The sequence below is a fragment of the Octopus sinensis genome, unplaced genomic scaffold (assembly GCF_006345805.1).
Source record: "Octopus sinensis unplaced genomic scaffold, ASM634580v1 Contig18763, whole genome shotgun sequence".
Taxonomy (NCBI): Eukaryota; Metazoa; Mollusca; class Cephalopoda; order Octopoda; family Octopodidae; genus Octopus; species Octopus sinensis.
In genome coordinates, this window is record NW_021836003.1 from 10,001 (window position 1) to 25,860 (window position 15,860).

Consider the following 15,860-nt stretch of genomic DNA (forward strand, 5'->3'; position numbering starts at 1 on the left):
ACACACACATATATATATATACATATATACGACAGGCTTCTTTCAGTTTCCGTCTACCAAATCCACTCACAAGGCATTGGTCGGCCCGGGGCTATAGCAGAAGGCACTTGCCCAAGATTCCACGCAGTGGGATTGAACCCGGAACCATGATATATATATATATATATATATATATTATTATATATATATAAATATATATATATAATCATACATACACAAAGAACGAAAGAAAGAAAGAAAGATTACATATGCATATGTGCGATTGAGTGCAATGTCTTCTCTATCCTAGCTAGCTTTAAGGGTAACGTCTTCAGTTTCCTAATTCTTACCATCGTCACTGCCACCATCCACAACGACATTACCATTATCTTCGGCACCACCAGCATCATTCTCCTCATTAGTATCATCTTTATGCAACATCTTTACCTTTGTAATCGTCATTAGAACGGCTCACTTAGGTTACCCCGTTTATGTGTTCAAATCCCGGTAATTTATATTCAAGTTAAGGGACTCTGTGACATCAACTAATACGACAGGTAACGTTATCATTTACTTCGTTATTCTTACATCTATGAACGATTTTGTCTCAAGTTCCCTGGAGAATGATAAAATGAATACCAGTTATATACCAGGGAGGAATTTCATTCTAGCTAGAAAAACTAGTGGTTGGTACACGGGGATAAGCTTCGCGTATTCTAAACCCAGAAGCATTGTCTATAAAGCTTCTCCCGATTGTTTAACTTGTTAAGGCGGCGAGCTGGCAGAAACGTTAGCACGCCGGGCGAAATGCTTAGCGGTATTTCGTCTGCGTTACGTTGTGAGTTCAAATTCCGCCGAGGTCGACTTTGCCTTTCATCCTTTCGGGGTCGATAAATTAAGTACCAGTTACGCATTGGGGTCGATGTAATCGACTTAATACCTATGTCTGTCCTTGTTTGTCCCCTCTGTGTTTAGCCCCTTGTGGGTAATAAAGAAATAGAAATAGGTATTTCGTCTGCCGCTACGTTCTGAGTTCAACTTCCACCGAGGTCGACTTTGCCTTTCATCCTTTCGGGGTCGATTAAATAAGTACCAGTTACGCACTGGGGTCGATATAATCGACTTAATCCGTTTGTCTGTCCCTGTTTGTCCTCTCTGGTTTTAGCCCCTTCTGAGTAGTAAAGAAATTGGTATATCGTCTTCTGTCTTAACGTTCTGAGTTGAAATTCCGCCGAGGTCGACTTTGCCTTTCATCCTTTCGGGGTCGATTAAATAAGTACCAGTTACGCACTGGGGTCGATATAATCGACTTAATCCGTTTGTCTGTCCTTGTTTGTAACTCTCTGGGTTTAACCCCTTCTGGGTAGTAAAGAAATTGGTATTTCGTCTGCCGTTACGTTCCGAGTTCAAATTCCGCCGAGGTCGACTTTGCCTTTCATCCTTTCGGGGTCGATAGATTAAGTACCAGTTACGCAATGGGGTCGATGTGATCGACTTAATCCGTTTGTCTGTCCTTGTTTGTCCCCTCTATGTTTAGCCCCTTTTGGGTAATAAAGAAATAAGAAACGCTAGTATACCGGGCAAAATGCTTAGCGGTAATTCGTCTGCCACTACGTTCTGAGTTCAAATTCCGCCGAGGTCGACTTTGCCTTTCATCCTTTCAGGGTCGATTAAATAAGTACCAGTTACGCGCTTGGGTCGATGTAATCGACTTAATCCCTCAGAAATGAGTACGTTTCATGTGTTACGCATCATATGTCCATTCTAATAATATCTGTCTACATTTTTCGATAGGAAAGCAAGATGAGAAGAACTAACGCAACGGACAAATCTTCATCGTCATTTTCATCTTCATCGTTCCCATCATCATCATCATCGGCGCTCGAGAGTTCAACCTCACCATCCGCAGATAGCATCATTCCTAAGATCTTCACGGCAGCCCCTCCAACCACACTAGTTTCCCCCCGAGACACAATGTTAACCTACGGTAAGTCTATCAAAACCATTCACCATTAAAAACACAATCTCGAACATGCAACCTGCAACCCCTCTTCACATTTTCCCCTTAAAAATATATATACCTATCGGAAATTTAAGTCTTTTATCTTCAAAAGTTTTGCTCCTTCTTAGACTAAAGATGAAAATAATCCTTTCTATTGGGTTGTCCGGAAAGTTCATGCCAATTTATAGTAGCTTACCTTTCGACTTATTTTAGAACATGGTTGAATCCATAAAATAGGATTTGACTACACCTCCATTTAGAGCACAGTTTAAGCTATCTTTTCGTGGAAGAAGGTTTATGTTCCTATAACCTGTGTTAATTCTGTAACCCTTTAAAATGGAAGATAAGAAAGTTCATTTTCGGCACTTAATGCTTTGGGAACCAGACAAAAATTGCTGCAGCTCGGTTGGGATGTGTTACCCTACCCTCCATATTCACCAGATATTGTTCCTTCGGATTTCCATTTATTCGGGTCTCTGCAGAATAGTCTTAATGGTAAAAATTTCAATTCCTTGGATGACGTAAAAAGGTCCCTTGATGAATTCTTTGCCATGAAAACACCTCAGTTCTGGGAAGTGGGTATTTTCAAGTCAAAGGCAAGATGGAGACGCATTATGCAACAAAATGGTTCATATTAAAGAGTTAAGGCTTGACACACTTCTGACTTAATACAAAGCCGCAATGCATGACTGTATTAGATTAAATGGCAACAAGATTTTGCAGCCTACATTTCCTGTGTATCAACATTAACACTCTCAGAAGTTTATGGCTTAAACGTTCAACATTTAATTTCAAGTTCTAAGTTCCGTAAGCAGTTTATGTTACATGTTCTGTTATAGTTTTGAATTTTGATTTTCATGGCAGTAATTTTACTTCTATGTTCAGGCATGTTTCAAGAAGACGAAGACAGATACGATGAAGAAGAAAGTAAAACCTTCAAATTGCAAGACCCTCCCAAGAGAAAAGCAAAAACTTTTACCAAACCACTCGACATGAAAGATGAGTTTGATTGCTCCCCTCAAAAATCGTCACAGGACGGTACCTCGTCCAGCCCTTCACGGGCCAAAAGCCAGACGTCCATAACTCAATACATGATACGTACTTCACCTCAACATGGAGCACGTCTAAGAAGCAAATCCTGTCAATCCCCTTTACCTCATTCCCCTTATACGATACTGGCTCAATCGCCTTGCACTCCGTCGAAATGTGCGAAAAGCAACGATGGCGGAAACTTCTTCTTTTCAGATCTGCCTACGGGAGAATTGAACACGGCTGTCTTTTCCCACGACAAAAGAAACAGAAAACGTCCGGTCGATATGAGTTCCATGAACGACAAGGAAATTGTGGAAAATTTCACAGATCTCAATATGGCGTCACCTCCTCCAATAACCGTGGATAAACTACCGGCCAGAGAAAGGTGTCGATCATCGCAAGACGACTCAGATTATTACACTATGGCGAACAAATCGTCTGCAGTTACTCCGCCATCACCTCGTTTAGTGAAGAGTGCCTGCGAACGTAGACAAAAGACTGCAGAATCGCCGGTCTATAAAGACTGCTTCAGGAGGACATCATGCAGATGCTACGAGGAGAATACTTCCGGCGGATATAGCAATCGTAGCTTCTGCAAGCAGGCGAATATATTAGAAGAGGAGTCGATATTATGTCCAACAGAGAGGAGCGTTTTTCATGGACACGAAAGCTCACAGGAATCTCGTCAACAAAATATGAGGTTTGATCAAAGGCCATGTCCAACAGCGGTATTTGGTCATTCCCTATCGGGGTTAGTTCCAGTTGATTATATACACGATCCAGAACATCCTATCCCTGATGAGTTCCCTTACGAATCCACTTTCGTGCCCTCCTACGACAAGAAGGGAATATACAGAAAGGACGAGATGTACAACAGAATTCAAGCGTTGAAGGAGGACAGCGACGCTGGTAAAGTCATGTTTAGACGTTGGTCGAATAAAGACGTCACCCGAAATCGATCGTGCGATAACCAACTCTGGGTAAGCAAATACTTTGTCTTTCTGGAGTTTTTTGTTTTGTTTTGTTTTGCTTTGTTTTATCGAAATTACGAGAATTTTTTTATGCAACAAAGATTAATGCCCTCTAAATAGCATTTGAAATGCGGAGACTATGCAAATGCGCGCAAACCCACCATGTGTGTGTGTGTGTGTGTGTGTGTCTGTGTGTGTGCGTGCGTGTGTGTGTGTGTGTGTCTGTCTGTGTGTGTGTGTGTGTGTGTTTGTGTGTGCGTCTCTGTGTGTGTGTGTGTCTGTCTGTGTGAGTGTGTGTGAGTGTCTGTGAGTGTGTGTGTGTGTGAGTGTGTGTGTGAGTGTGTGTGTGTGTGTGTCTGTGAGTGTGTGTGTGTGTGTGTATGTGTGTGTGTGTGTGTCTGTGTCTGTGTCTGTGTCTGTGTCTGTGTGAATGTGAGTGTGTCTGTGAGTGTGTGTGTGTGTGTGTGTGAGTGTGTGTGTGAGTGTGTATGTCTTAGGTATTACTTGATACAGCATCTGATCGTGGGACCCCGGTTGAGGAGTTCCGGAATTTTGATGTGTATGGAACCACCTCTTTGACAGTAGTATTGTTCCAAGGTCTACGCTGACCCAAAGTGGCAGCACCTGTCAGGGTCCCAGCTTTCGGTTAAATGACATGGGAATCAAGGACCTCTAGTTCTCGTTAGAACTTCCTTCTGGGAGAAGGGAAAACCCTATAGATATAAATAAATAACAAACATAAAGTGCAGTTGGTTTCTGGTCACCTCAATCTTAGTTGTGCCCACAAGCGTAGCTGTGGTGGAGGCCGGTAGGGGTGGTCCGTCCCGGGCAGAACTTTTAAAGAGGCACGAGTTTGGGGTCTGCTGTATGTAATATGTGTTTTTAGTGAGGTCCACGGGCGGCAAACGGAAAGGCCACTCCGGGAGGCACACTAGCTACGCGAGTGGTTGCGTCACTGTCGAGGCGCGTGGCTTAGTGCTTAGGGTGTTGGATTCATGATCGTAAAATTGTGGTTTCGATACCTGACCCGGGTGACGAGTTGTGTTCTTGAGCAAAACACTTCATTTCACATTGTTCCAGTCCACTCAATTGGCAAAAATGAGTTATCCTGCGACGGACCAGCGTCCCGTCCAGGTGGGGGATATATACACCACGAAACCAAGAAACCGGCCCTTATGAACCGATATGGCTCGAGTAGGTAACTATTTTTATAATTGTGCCGCTGATGTTAAAGCCGATTGCGCCTAAAAGTGGGTTCAGTGTTGGACAATATTTCATCCGCTTAAAACAATTTCCCGGAGAGGACCTTCTTGCGCTCAGGGAACATTTGCTTGCACATGCTGCGGTTAAAAAGTAGTCTTACCCACCTCATGAATTGACTTCCGTCATGCATGCATGCGTGTATGTATGTATGTATGTATGTATATATGTATGTATGTATGTATGTATGTATGCATGCATGTATGTATGTATGTATGTATGTATGTATGTATGTATGTATGTATGTATCTATCTATGTATGTATGTATGTATGTATGTATCTATGTATGTATGTATGTATGTATGTATGTATGTATGTATGTATGTATGTATGTATGATATAGTGGAGGCACATGGCCTAGTGGTTAGAGTAGCGGACTCGCGGTCGAGGGATCGCGGGTTCGAATCTCAGACTGGGCGATGTGTGTGTTTATGAGCGAAGCACCTAAGCTCCACGCAGCTCCGGCAGAAGGTAATGCCGAACTTCTGCTGACTCTTTCGCCACAAACTTTCTCTCACTCTTTCCTCCTGCATCTAGTAGCTCACTTGCGACGGACTGGCGTCCCGTCCAAGTAGGGAACCTATACGCCAAGAAACCGGGAAACCGGACCTTATGAGCCAGGCATGGTTCGAGAAGGAACGTATGATATATGATGTTTGAGTTTAGTTTAAGTTCCTTTTGAGAGAGCTCAAGCCAGCTGCTAACAAAGGGACAAGACTTTGAGAGTTAAGAGAGTTCCCCGTGTTTGTAGATAAGTGGTTGAGCTGGTGTCGTCTGTCGGTGGTTGAACTGTCGATACATATGCCCACGTGTGTGCATTTATTCGCTTAAAAATCTCAGATGGACAATGCTTGGAAAGCCTTACAGATCTTCACTGTGCCACTAATAGACTTGATTTGAAGAATCTGCATCAGTTTCTTTTGCCCTTTTTCTGTGAAACCAAGTGTTTCTAGAATTTTGTGAAAATTTATTGGTACATAACCTAATGTACCAGTGATGAGTGGTACAAATGAAAATTCATTGCCAGGGTACAAGAGTTTTAAGTTCCGCATTAATTCGCCATTAATGTTACGTATGTATGTATGTATGTATGTATGTATGTATGTATGTATGTATGTATGTTAGGTCACTTTCGAGTGCTACTGGTAACATGTAACCCAGTACAAACTGTTGCATGGTCGGGTCGTCGGCGACTAAACCGGCAACCCCACCAAGCTTGTTTGGTGAGGAGGGTGTTTATTGGACACCCTGCGGGATGAAAAACAAAACCCGTCAAAGGGCGGAGGAACTCTTGAGAGTCAACGGCCATCCAATAAATGTCTTAAGGCTGTATCATGCGCGGGGACATAGAAATAATCGGACTGAATACCCGATCGCGCGGTTAAACCATTGGGAGTGAAGGACTCCTAGCCTTTGTTAGGGCATCCTTCTAGGAGATGGTAACTCAGGTAACTGGGATAACTCCGACATAAAACCTGCGGCTCAGGGGTTACCGATGATGTTGACTTGTTCTTCTTTTCGGATTATGGCTGCTGTTGCTTAGTGAGTGGGATTGACTCAGTGCACAGCCTTTCCTCACTTTAAAAAAAATCTTCTTGCACAGGCATTGCACGATAACAACATTGATTAAGCTTCGTGCAATGGCCATACTCGATAACGAGGGGGCAGCCACCAAATATGTATGTATATATGTATGTATGTATGTATGTACGTACGTACGTATGTATGAATGTATGTAGGTATGTACGTACGTACGTATGTATGTACATACGTATGTATGTATGTACGTACGTACGTATGTATGTATGTATGTATGTATGTATGTACGTACGTACGTATGTATGTACGTACGTACGTACGTACGTATGTATGCATGTATGTATGTATGTATGCATGCATGTATGTATGTATGCATGTACGTACGTATGTATGTATGTATGTTTGTATGTATGTATGTATGTATGTATATATGTATGTATGTATGTATGTATCTATGTATGTATGCATGTATGTATGTATGTACGTATGTATGTATGTATGTACGTACGTATGTATGTATGTATGTATGTACGTACATACGTATGTACGCATGTATGTATGTATGTACGTACGTACGTATGTATGTATGTATGTATGTATGTACGTACGTATGTACGCATGTACGTACGTATGTATGTATGTATGTATGTATGTATGTATGTATGTATGTATGTATGTATGTATGTATGTATGTGTATGTATTTATCAGTCTACCTATTTCTAATTTCATATTGTTTCCCTTCTCAGGATTCCGATCTCCTACCATCGCCTCCATCTCACAACGAGGTCGTCCATTCGCCGACCATGTTGCCACCGCTGCCACCGTCGCCGTTTAACCTCCACCACACAACGCCCAAAATTTCCCATCTGACGTCACGACACGCCAGCACTTACATTTCTCCAGTCTCGAAGATATCGCCCGCCGGGCATGCGCAGTCGTACCGCCCTTCTACATCAACCGGCGACCTTTGCCTCGACCGTAGCAGTCAGCCATCGGAAGTACGATTCGAAGAAGGACCTGGAAATTCCTCGCATCCACATGAATATCTGGCAACACCTCTTGAAAGTCCGTCGCGGATACGTCGGAAACAGCCTCAACTAATACCTTCCCCCAGCAATCCGTTCATCTTTCCCAGCCAGCAGCAGCAGCAGAAGCCGAAGCAGCAGCAGTATGATACGAGTCATTCTACACCAGTCAAGTCTCCGGCTCCGCCATCGCAGGTCCCATCGTCGCACTCACCCGCCAGTTTCCATCAGTCTCCTTGTCATATCGGCTGTCAGCATCGAGGGTCGCCGTCTTCGTACGGCTGGGCACCCGGTGATCTGCCGTGCCATCAATCGCGAGTTCACGACTGCGCAGATCGCCAGCGCAACGGAGTGGCGAAAAGGCGGTTGTTTTGCAGACAGTCGGAAGGTACAGTCGGTTTTCCAACGTAGCATGTATATGTACGTGTGTGTGTCTGTGTGTGTATGTGTGTGTACGTGTGTGTGTGTGACAGACAAACAGACAGACGGATAGCAAATACAAAGAAAGGGAGAGAAATTATATACTTGGGTGTCTTTACATACAGATGTATTTGTCTGTTAGTATCACTATGCCTCTTCATATTACGTCTGCACAGACTTGTCTATATGTATGTGTATGCATATAAATATAATACCTACACTTATATACACACACTCATATATATATATGGCGCAGGAGTGGCTGTGTGGTAAGTAGCTTGCTAACCAACCACATGGTTCCGGGTTCAGTCCCACTGCGTGGCATCTTGGGCAAGTGTCTTCTGCTAAAGCCCCGGGCCGACCAAAGCCTTGTGAGTGGATTCGGTAGACGGAAACTGAAAGAAGCCCATCATATATATATATGGCGCAGGAGTGGCTGTGTGGTAAGTAGCTTGCTAACCAACCACATGGTTCCGGGTTCAGTCCCACTGCGTGGCATCTTGGGCAAGTGTCTTCTGCTAAAGCCCCGGGCCGACCAAAGCCTTGTGAGTGGATTTGGTAGACGGAAACTGAAAGAAGCCCATCATATATATATATGGCGCAGGAGTGGCTGTGTGGTAAGTAGCTTGCTAACCAACCACATGGTTCCGGGTTCAGTCCCACTGCGTGGCATCTTGGGCAAGTGTCTTCTGCTAAAGCCCCGGGCCGACCAAAGCCTTGTGAGTGGATTTGGTAGACGGAAACTGAAATAAGAGTGTCGTATATATGTATATATATACATATATATATATGTGTGTGTGTGTGTGTGTTTGTGTTTCTGTGTTTGTCCCCCTAGCATTACTTGACAACCAATGCTGGTGTGTTTACGTCTCCGTAACTTAGCGGTTCGGCAAAAGAGACCGATAGAATAAGTACTAGGCTTACAAAGAATAAGTCCTGGGGTCGATTTGCTCGACTAAAGGCGGTGTTCCAGCATGGCCGCAGTCAAATGACTGAAGCAAGTAAAAGAGTATATATATAATGTGCACTAACCTTATTCTCGTTTTCCATGTTTTTTCTTTTATTTCCTCACTGTCCAGCGTCTTGTTTGTTTGTTTGTTTTTTAACATATATAACACTAGCAGTATCGCCCGGCGTTGCTCGGGTTTGTAAGGGAAATAACTATATAAGCATTTTTAGAGAGTTATAGCCAAAAAATAGCAAAAAAAGCATTAAAAATGGAAAAAAAATTATGGTAATAAATTTTTAAATCGTTGACTCGTCGTAGACATTTTTAGAGAGTTACTTCCCTTATATAATAGCGAAAAAAATGCATTGAAATGGAAAAAAATGATGATAAATTTTTTTTAAATCGTAGACTCATCGTAGACGCGCGCGCTAATACCCAGAAGAGCTCGATATGAATCACGACTATAAGATACCCGGTTTTGGTTAAACTGCACCGCAAAATGTGGGAGTAGTTAGGAATCTAAATCGTAGGAGACAGACACACAACCTTGCTTTTATATATATATATAACATAAACAGAGCCTGAAAGATTAATTTAAGTTACATGGCGTACTTTATAAATATGCTTATTCAAATATCATAAAACCATAAAACAATTAGTAACTCTTTGGGTTGTGTATTAAATAGATGTGTATGTGTGTTTTCTCTGCGCGTATGTGCGTGTCTGTACATCGCTAGCCGCTACACACATTTTTTTCTCTCCTTGTTTTTTTCTGTGTCCCTTTCTGTAGAAGAGCGTAGGCTCGAAACGTAAAAGACTTTTTTCAATTCCTGAGCGTTATACTAATACATGTTTGCTTTGTACACCACCTGTCTTCGTCTTTTGTGCTTTTCTTTTCGTAAACTCTCCCTATGTATATAATACTTGATATCAGCTAAAAGTAGTACCTTGCTTTTTTCTCCCCCTGATCAGAAACAAAACACAGCTCCACTGACGGCGAAGCGAGCCACTGCTGTCATCATTTCCCTGATGACCATCGTTTACTCTACCCAGAATCCCCATCATCATCATCCTCTTCCGGCAGCCAACACCGTAGATCTCATTACGAAAGCAGCGACGCTCACTTCACATTTAGCGGTAGATCACCGTCTTCGCAGCTCCAAGGCCCACCATTGCCGCCTTGCAACTGTTGTACAGGAAGGTGCAGCGTGTCACATCATCCCAACAGTCGTTGTTGTCTACAGCGTTATCATTCAACTTCTGCTGCCTATTCACAGGATGACACTTACAGTAAGTAACCAATATATCTTTCCTTCTTCCGATACCAAATCATCTTAGATTGTATCTTCAGCCTCTGCTACGCAAAACTGTACATTTTAAAATCATCGTGCTTGAATTTTATCCTTCCTTCATAATTTTAAGAGCCTAATGAAGTTGAAACTGCATAGTGAGTATATATGAGGAGTTATTTATATTAAAATTAATACACTTCACCGGTTTCACATGCGTGTGATTTTCAAAAGTGTAAATTTTGAAAATCAACCGATTATGAAACCGATTAAGAGTATTAATTACATTATAAATAAATAGGTGCAGGCATGGGTGTGTGGTAAAAAGCTTGCTATCCAACCACTTAGTTCCATATTCAGTCCCACTGCGTGGCACCTTGGGCAAGTGTCTTTCCCTATAGCCTCGGCCCGACCAGCACCCCTCGTGTATATATATATATATATTAGAAGGTTTGGAGGTGATGTATAGGTATTATATATTAGAAGAAATATGGTATTCAGAAATCTGGATGGTTTTATATTTACAGATTTTTATTAATACGTCACATGTTTTTATAAATCATTTATTAGCGCTTGCATCTATTCTAGTAGAATCTTCAGATTTGAATATATATATATATATAAAATAAATAAATATATATATATATATATGTACACGCATATATACTTACACACATATATATACACACACACATGCACACACACGTATGATTATACACACATATGCACACCCATATTGGCAGTATTAATTTCTTGTCACATTTGCGAACGCCACTGTATTATTTTCTCTTTTCATTGCAGATATATGACAGAGAAGGAACCGAAAAGGGATTTTCCCCTAATAACTTATGAGGATCTCGTTGGGCAGCTGAGCTGGAATTATCTGGGAGTAATGGGGTAAACTCGAGAGGTAACTGGGTTTAACTGGAATTCACTGGTCTCGACTTGTTAGCTAGGTTTGTATGGGGTTAGTTGGGGTGACCTGGAGACAATTGGGGCTCACCAGTGATAAATTAAGTTAAATAAGGTTAACTGGATTACCCGAGTAAAATGAATATATATGAGGTTACGTGGATTCGACTGAGGTTAACTGGTGTGAACTGAGGTCAACTGAGGTCAACTGAGGTCATTGAGGTAATGGGTTTCACTGTCCAAGCCACCATACAAGAAATATCTAATATTCAGGGCCGGGGTGGACAAATCAGTGACGTTTGAACAGCAGACATATAGTATAAGTATGTGTATGTGTGAGTCTGCGTGTGTGTGTATGTTTCTGTGTGTGTGTGCCCGTGTATGTGTGTGTACCTGTGTGTGTGTGTGTGTGTTACCTGGAGCTGAACATCCGAACGATTAAAAAGGTTTTTCTCATTCTTCATATATATATATATATATATATATATATACATATATATATACCGGAGTAAGCACTTAAATGTGAATCTAGGGGGAAAAAAAGAGTACTCAAATACCAGAGGTAGAGTAATATGCTTTATTTAAAAGCAGCAGAAATATAACAAAAGCTGTTACTCGGAGATTCACGTTCCCGTTCGTCGGACAGCTTATATATATATATATATATATATATATATATATATAATATATATATATATATATATATATTATATATATATATATATATATATATAGATGTATATATAATATATATGTATATATATATATATAATATATATATAGTATATATATATATATATATATATATATATATATATATATATATACATATACATATACATATATACACACACACGTATATATATATGCACACAAACATATATATATACACACACGTACATATAAACCTTTTTATTAAAGCTGCAAAACTATCACAGAACTGTTACTCAGCTGTACGTTCCTTTCGTCCGACGATAGTGAAAGTGAAACTCTGAGTGACAGGTCAGTTGTAATTTTGCAGTTTTAATAAAGAAAAGAAAAAAGCATGTTACTCTATCTTTGGTATTCGAGTACTATTTTTTCCACTTTGTTTTGCACTGACGTGCAAACCTGAGTACTTATATATAATATAATAATATATATCTACAGATACATATTCGTATGCACACACACACACACACACACACACACCACACACACACACACACACACATACATATATATATATATATATATTATATATATATATATATATATATATCGGGAGTCCCAGATGAACCTACCTCACGACAGGAGACGCAGATGCGGGCAGCAGCATCGAACTCCCTTGTTGATCAAGTGCCACGTATCAGAGGTGGATTCATATATTAGTGTAGCTCATTCAGCGGTGGTGCCCCAGCATGGCCGCGGCCTTCGGGCTAAAACATTCTTAAGGATTTAAGGATTTATACATACATACATGCATACATATCAAAGGATCAGAGGTCCTTCCAAAAGCCATAGACTAATAAAGCCGTTTTTCCGGATTGTGTGGTGTATATATTCTCACCTGGACCGGACACCGGTTCATCGCAGGATTACTCATTTTACTTTTTATTTTTTTATTCTTTCATTTTGGGTTTTTTTTTCTTTTTTGTTTTTTTTTTTGTGGGGGTGGGGTGCCAGCTGAATGGACTGGAGAAACATGTCCGACCCAGCGAACTTTCACTTTTGGTAGCCTGCGATCATCTCGTACACACGTTCGCACGCACATACACACACAGATACGGGTGTGCAGTAATTCATGTGCACAAACAGAGAATAATTTATACTTACGGAAAGTAAGAAAGAAAGAAAGAAAGAAAGAAAGATGGTAGACGGAAACTGAAAGAAACCCGTCGTATATATATATATATATATATATATATATATATATATATATATATGCGAGCGTCTTTGTGTCTGTGTTTATCCCCCAGTACCTCTTGACAACCGGTGCTGGTGTGTTTACGTCCCCATAACTTAGCGCTTCGGCTTAAGTCACCGATAGAATAAGTACCAGACTTAACAAAAAAAAAGTCCTGGGGCTGTTTCATTCGACTAAAAGTTTTCCAAGTCGGTGCCCCAGCATGGCCGCAGTCTAATGACTGAAACAAGAAAAAGTGAATTATGATTTTATTCAACGTATTCCCCTCTCTGGTTCACACACTTATTGCAGCGGTCCTTCAGTTTCTCGGAAGGTTGGGCCTCCGACCAGGCCTTTCGTGACACCCTTAAAACCAGGAGCTTTTCAGCATCCCCTCATATGTGTGTGTGTGTGTGTGTGTGAATTAGTGTGTGCGTACACACACACACATACACATACATATATATATATACAGCAGTGGTGCCCCAGCATGGCCGCGGCCTTCGGGCTAAAACATTTTTATGGATTTAAGGATACAATATATATATACACACACACATATATGTGTGTGTGTGTGTGTGTGTGTGTGTGTGTGTACATATATATACATACATACATTATGCGTAGGTATGTATGCATATATATATTTGGTAATACAAACAGAAAAATAGAACTCCAAATTTGACTATATATATATTATATATATATATATATATATTATATATATATCCGTAATAATGAAGGGTGAAATTAATTAATTTGGAATAATTATCAATTACACCAAGTAGTCGTCGGCATGTAAAAGCCTCATTCGAGGAGAATTTAAGTAATACTAAGCAATAAAGGGTTTAGCAACGAATTGCCTTACCACATACCGAATTTAGAAATAGCAGTCAAAGAGTTATAGCTATTTTCTTCACTAAAAAGGGAGATCTTGTTTTTACTGAGATCTCCCTTTTTAGTAGAAGAAATAGCTATAACTCTTTGACTGCTATTTCTAAATTCGGTATGTGGTAAGGCAATTCGTTGCTAAACCCTATTATATATATATATATATATATATGTTTTATTCACTCGGCCAAAGTTACAAAATTTCTTCAGAGGTCGAGAGTTTTATGCATTGGCCTCTCATCAGATTTGACAAGTATCAATGCACGAAACTCTCTGTTCTTGAGTCACTTATCAACTTCTGCCGATTAATAAATCCATATGAGAGGGTTCTGAAAAGTCCCTGGCTTTAATGGTGTCGTGAAAGGCCTTGTTGAAGAACCCGACCTTCAAATTTCTTTTACAGAACTTAAAATAACTGAAGGACCGCTGCAACAAGTGTGTGAATCTGAGAGGGGAAAATGTTGAATAAAATCATAATTCACTGATCTTCCTGTATTTTCTTTTACCCAAAACCAGGAATTTTCAGCGCCTCCTCGTTCATATGAGTGGGAAGTACGTATAAAGTACAAAACTCCCATACAATATTCGGCTACACACGTACGACCCAAACATCATATCTATATATATATAAACGGCAAAATGTTTGTCTGTCTGTGTGTGTGCGTGTCCTTTATACAAATCCACAATTTTTCAGTTAGTGGGCTCACACTTTCTATGGTTATTCAAAACCGTCGAACGGTGGTTGTGCACATCTTTACATTTCCCCAGTCATCCCGCAAAGCCATTAAAAAATCAATAGAAGTGACTTCTTTGTGAATTTTCTATCCAAAACCCAATGAAAATGCCCGAAACTTGATACGCCAATTGAATGCCAGCTAGCTGTATGTGATTGGTCGGAAATTTGGACAGTACTCGCGTGTATGTGCGCACGCAAGCAACTGTATATGCATGCACTAGCACTATGACCCGACGTTGCCGGGTCATAGTGCTAGTCGATATATAAAAGAGCAACACTAAGGGGAAATTACTCGTGCCTCAGATAGTATCTCACCACTCAATAACTTCAGAGGAAATAGGATAACGCGCGCATGCGTATATCTGTTTCACTACTACAGACTTTTGGATAAAATTTAGTAGTCAACAACACGATTTCTGAAGGAATGAAAAGCAACAATGGTAACTAATTCCTCAACATAGGAACAATTCTTGGCATTTGGAATAAGAGCTAATTAATGGTACTTGACTGGTACTTTATTCTATTGACTCTGGAAGGATAAAATGTAAAGTTGACCTCTGCGAGATTTGAACTCAGATTATGAAGAAGCGGATCAATAAGACAACGAATTTTATCCGACGTTCTAACGATTCTGCCAATAATAATAATAATGATAGTGAGTGACGTTTATAATACTGCTAATAATATTAATAACTAATAAATAATTATAAATTAATTCTTGGTTTGTTTGTTTCTTTGATATTGATTACACTTCATGAGGAATGATATTTAGATGCAGGAGTGGCTATGTGGTAAGTAGCTTGTTTACCAACCACATGGTTCCGGGTTCAGTCCCACTGCGTGGCACCTTGGGCAAGTGTCTTCTACTATAGCCTCGGGCCGACCAAAGCCTTGTGAGTGGATTCGGTACGCGGAAACTGAAAAGAAGCCCGTCGTATATATGTATATATGTATATGTGTTGTTTGTG

General features: G+C 40.6%; 1 protein-coding gene across 3 annotated transcripts in view; it reads left to right on the forward strand.

Annotated features, from left to right (window-relative positions):
• The window catches only part of LOC115231760, a 13,606-nt gene extending 1,776 nt beyond the window's left edge, over positions 1–11,830 (forward strand). The window contains exons 2-6 of one of the 3 annotated variants that reach the window (XM_029801707.2): positions 1,774–1,966; positions 2,867–3,993; positions 7,532–8,198; positions 10,152–10,469; positions 11,270–11,830. In XM_029801707.2, coding sequence (XP_029657567.1) covers positions 1,774–1,966; positions 2,867–3,993; positions 7,532–8,198; positions 10,152–10,469; positions 11,270–11,277 — 2,313 coding nt within the window. In that variant the 3' untranslated portion in view covers positions 11,278–11,830. The remainder of the gene's footprint in view (positions 1–1,773; positions 1,967–2,866; positions 3,994–7,531; positions 8,199–10,151; positions 10,470–11,269) is intronic. The other 2 variants (XM_036500155.1, XM_036500156.1) reach the window with 2 other exon arrangements.
• Positions 11,831–15,860: the final 4,030 nt, after the last annotated feature.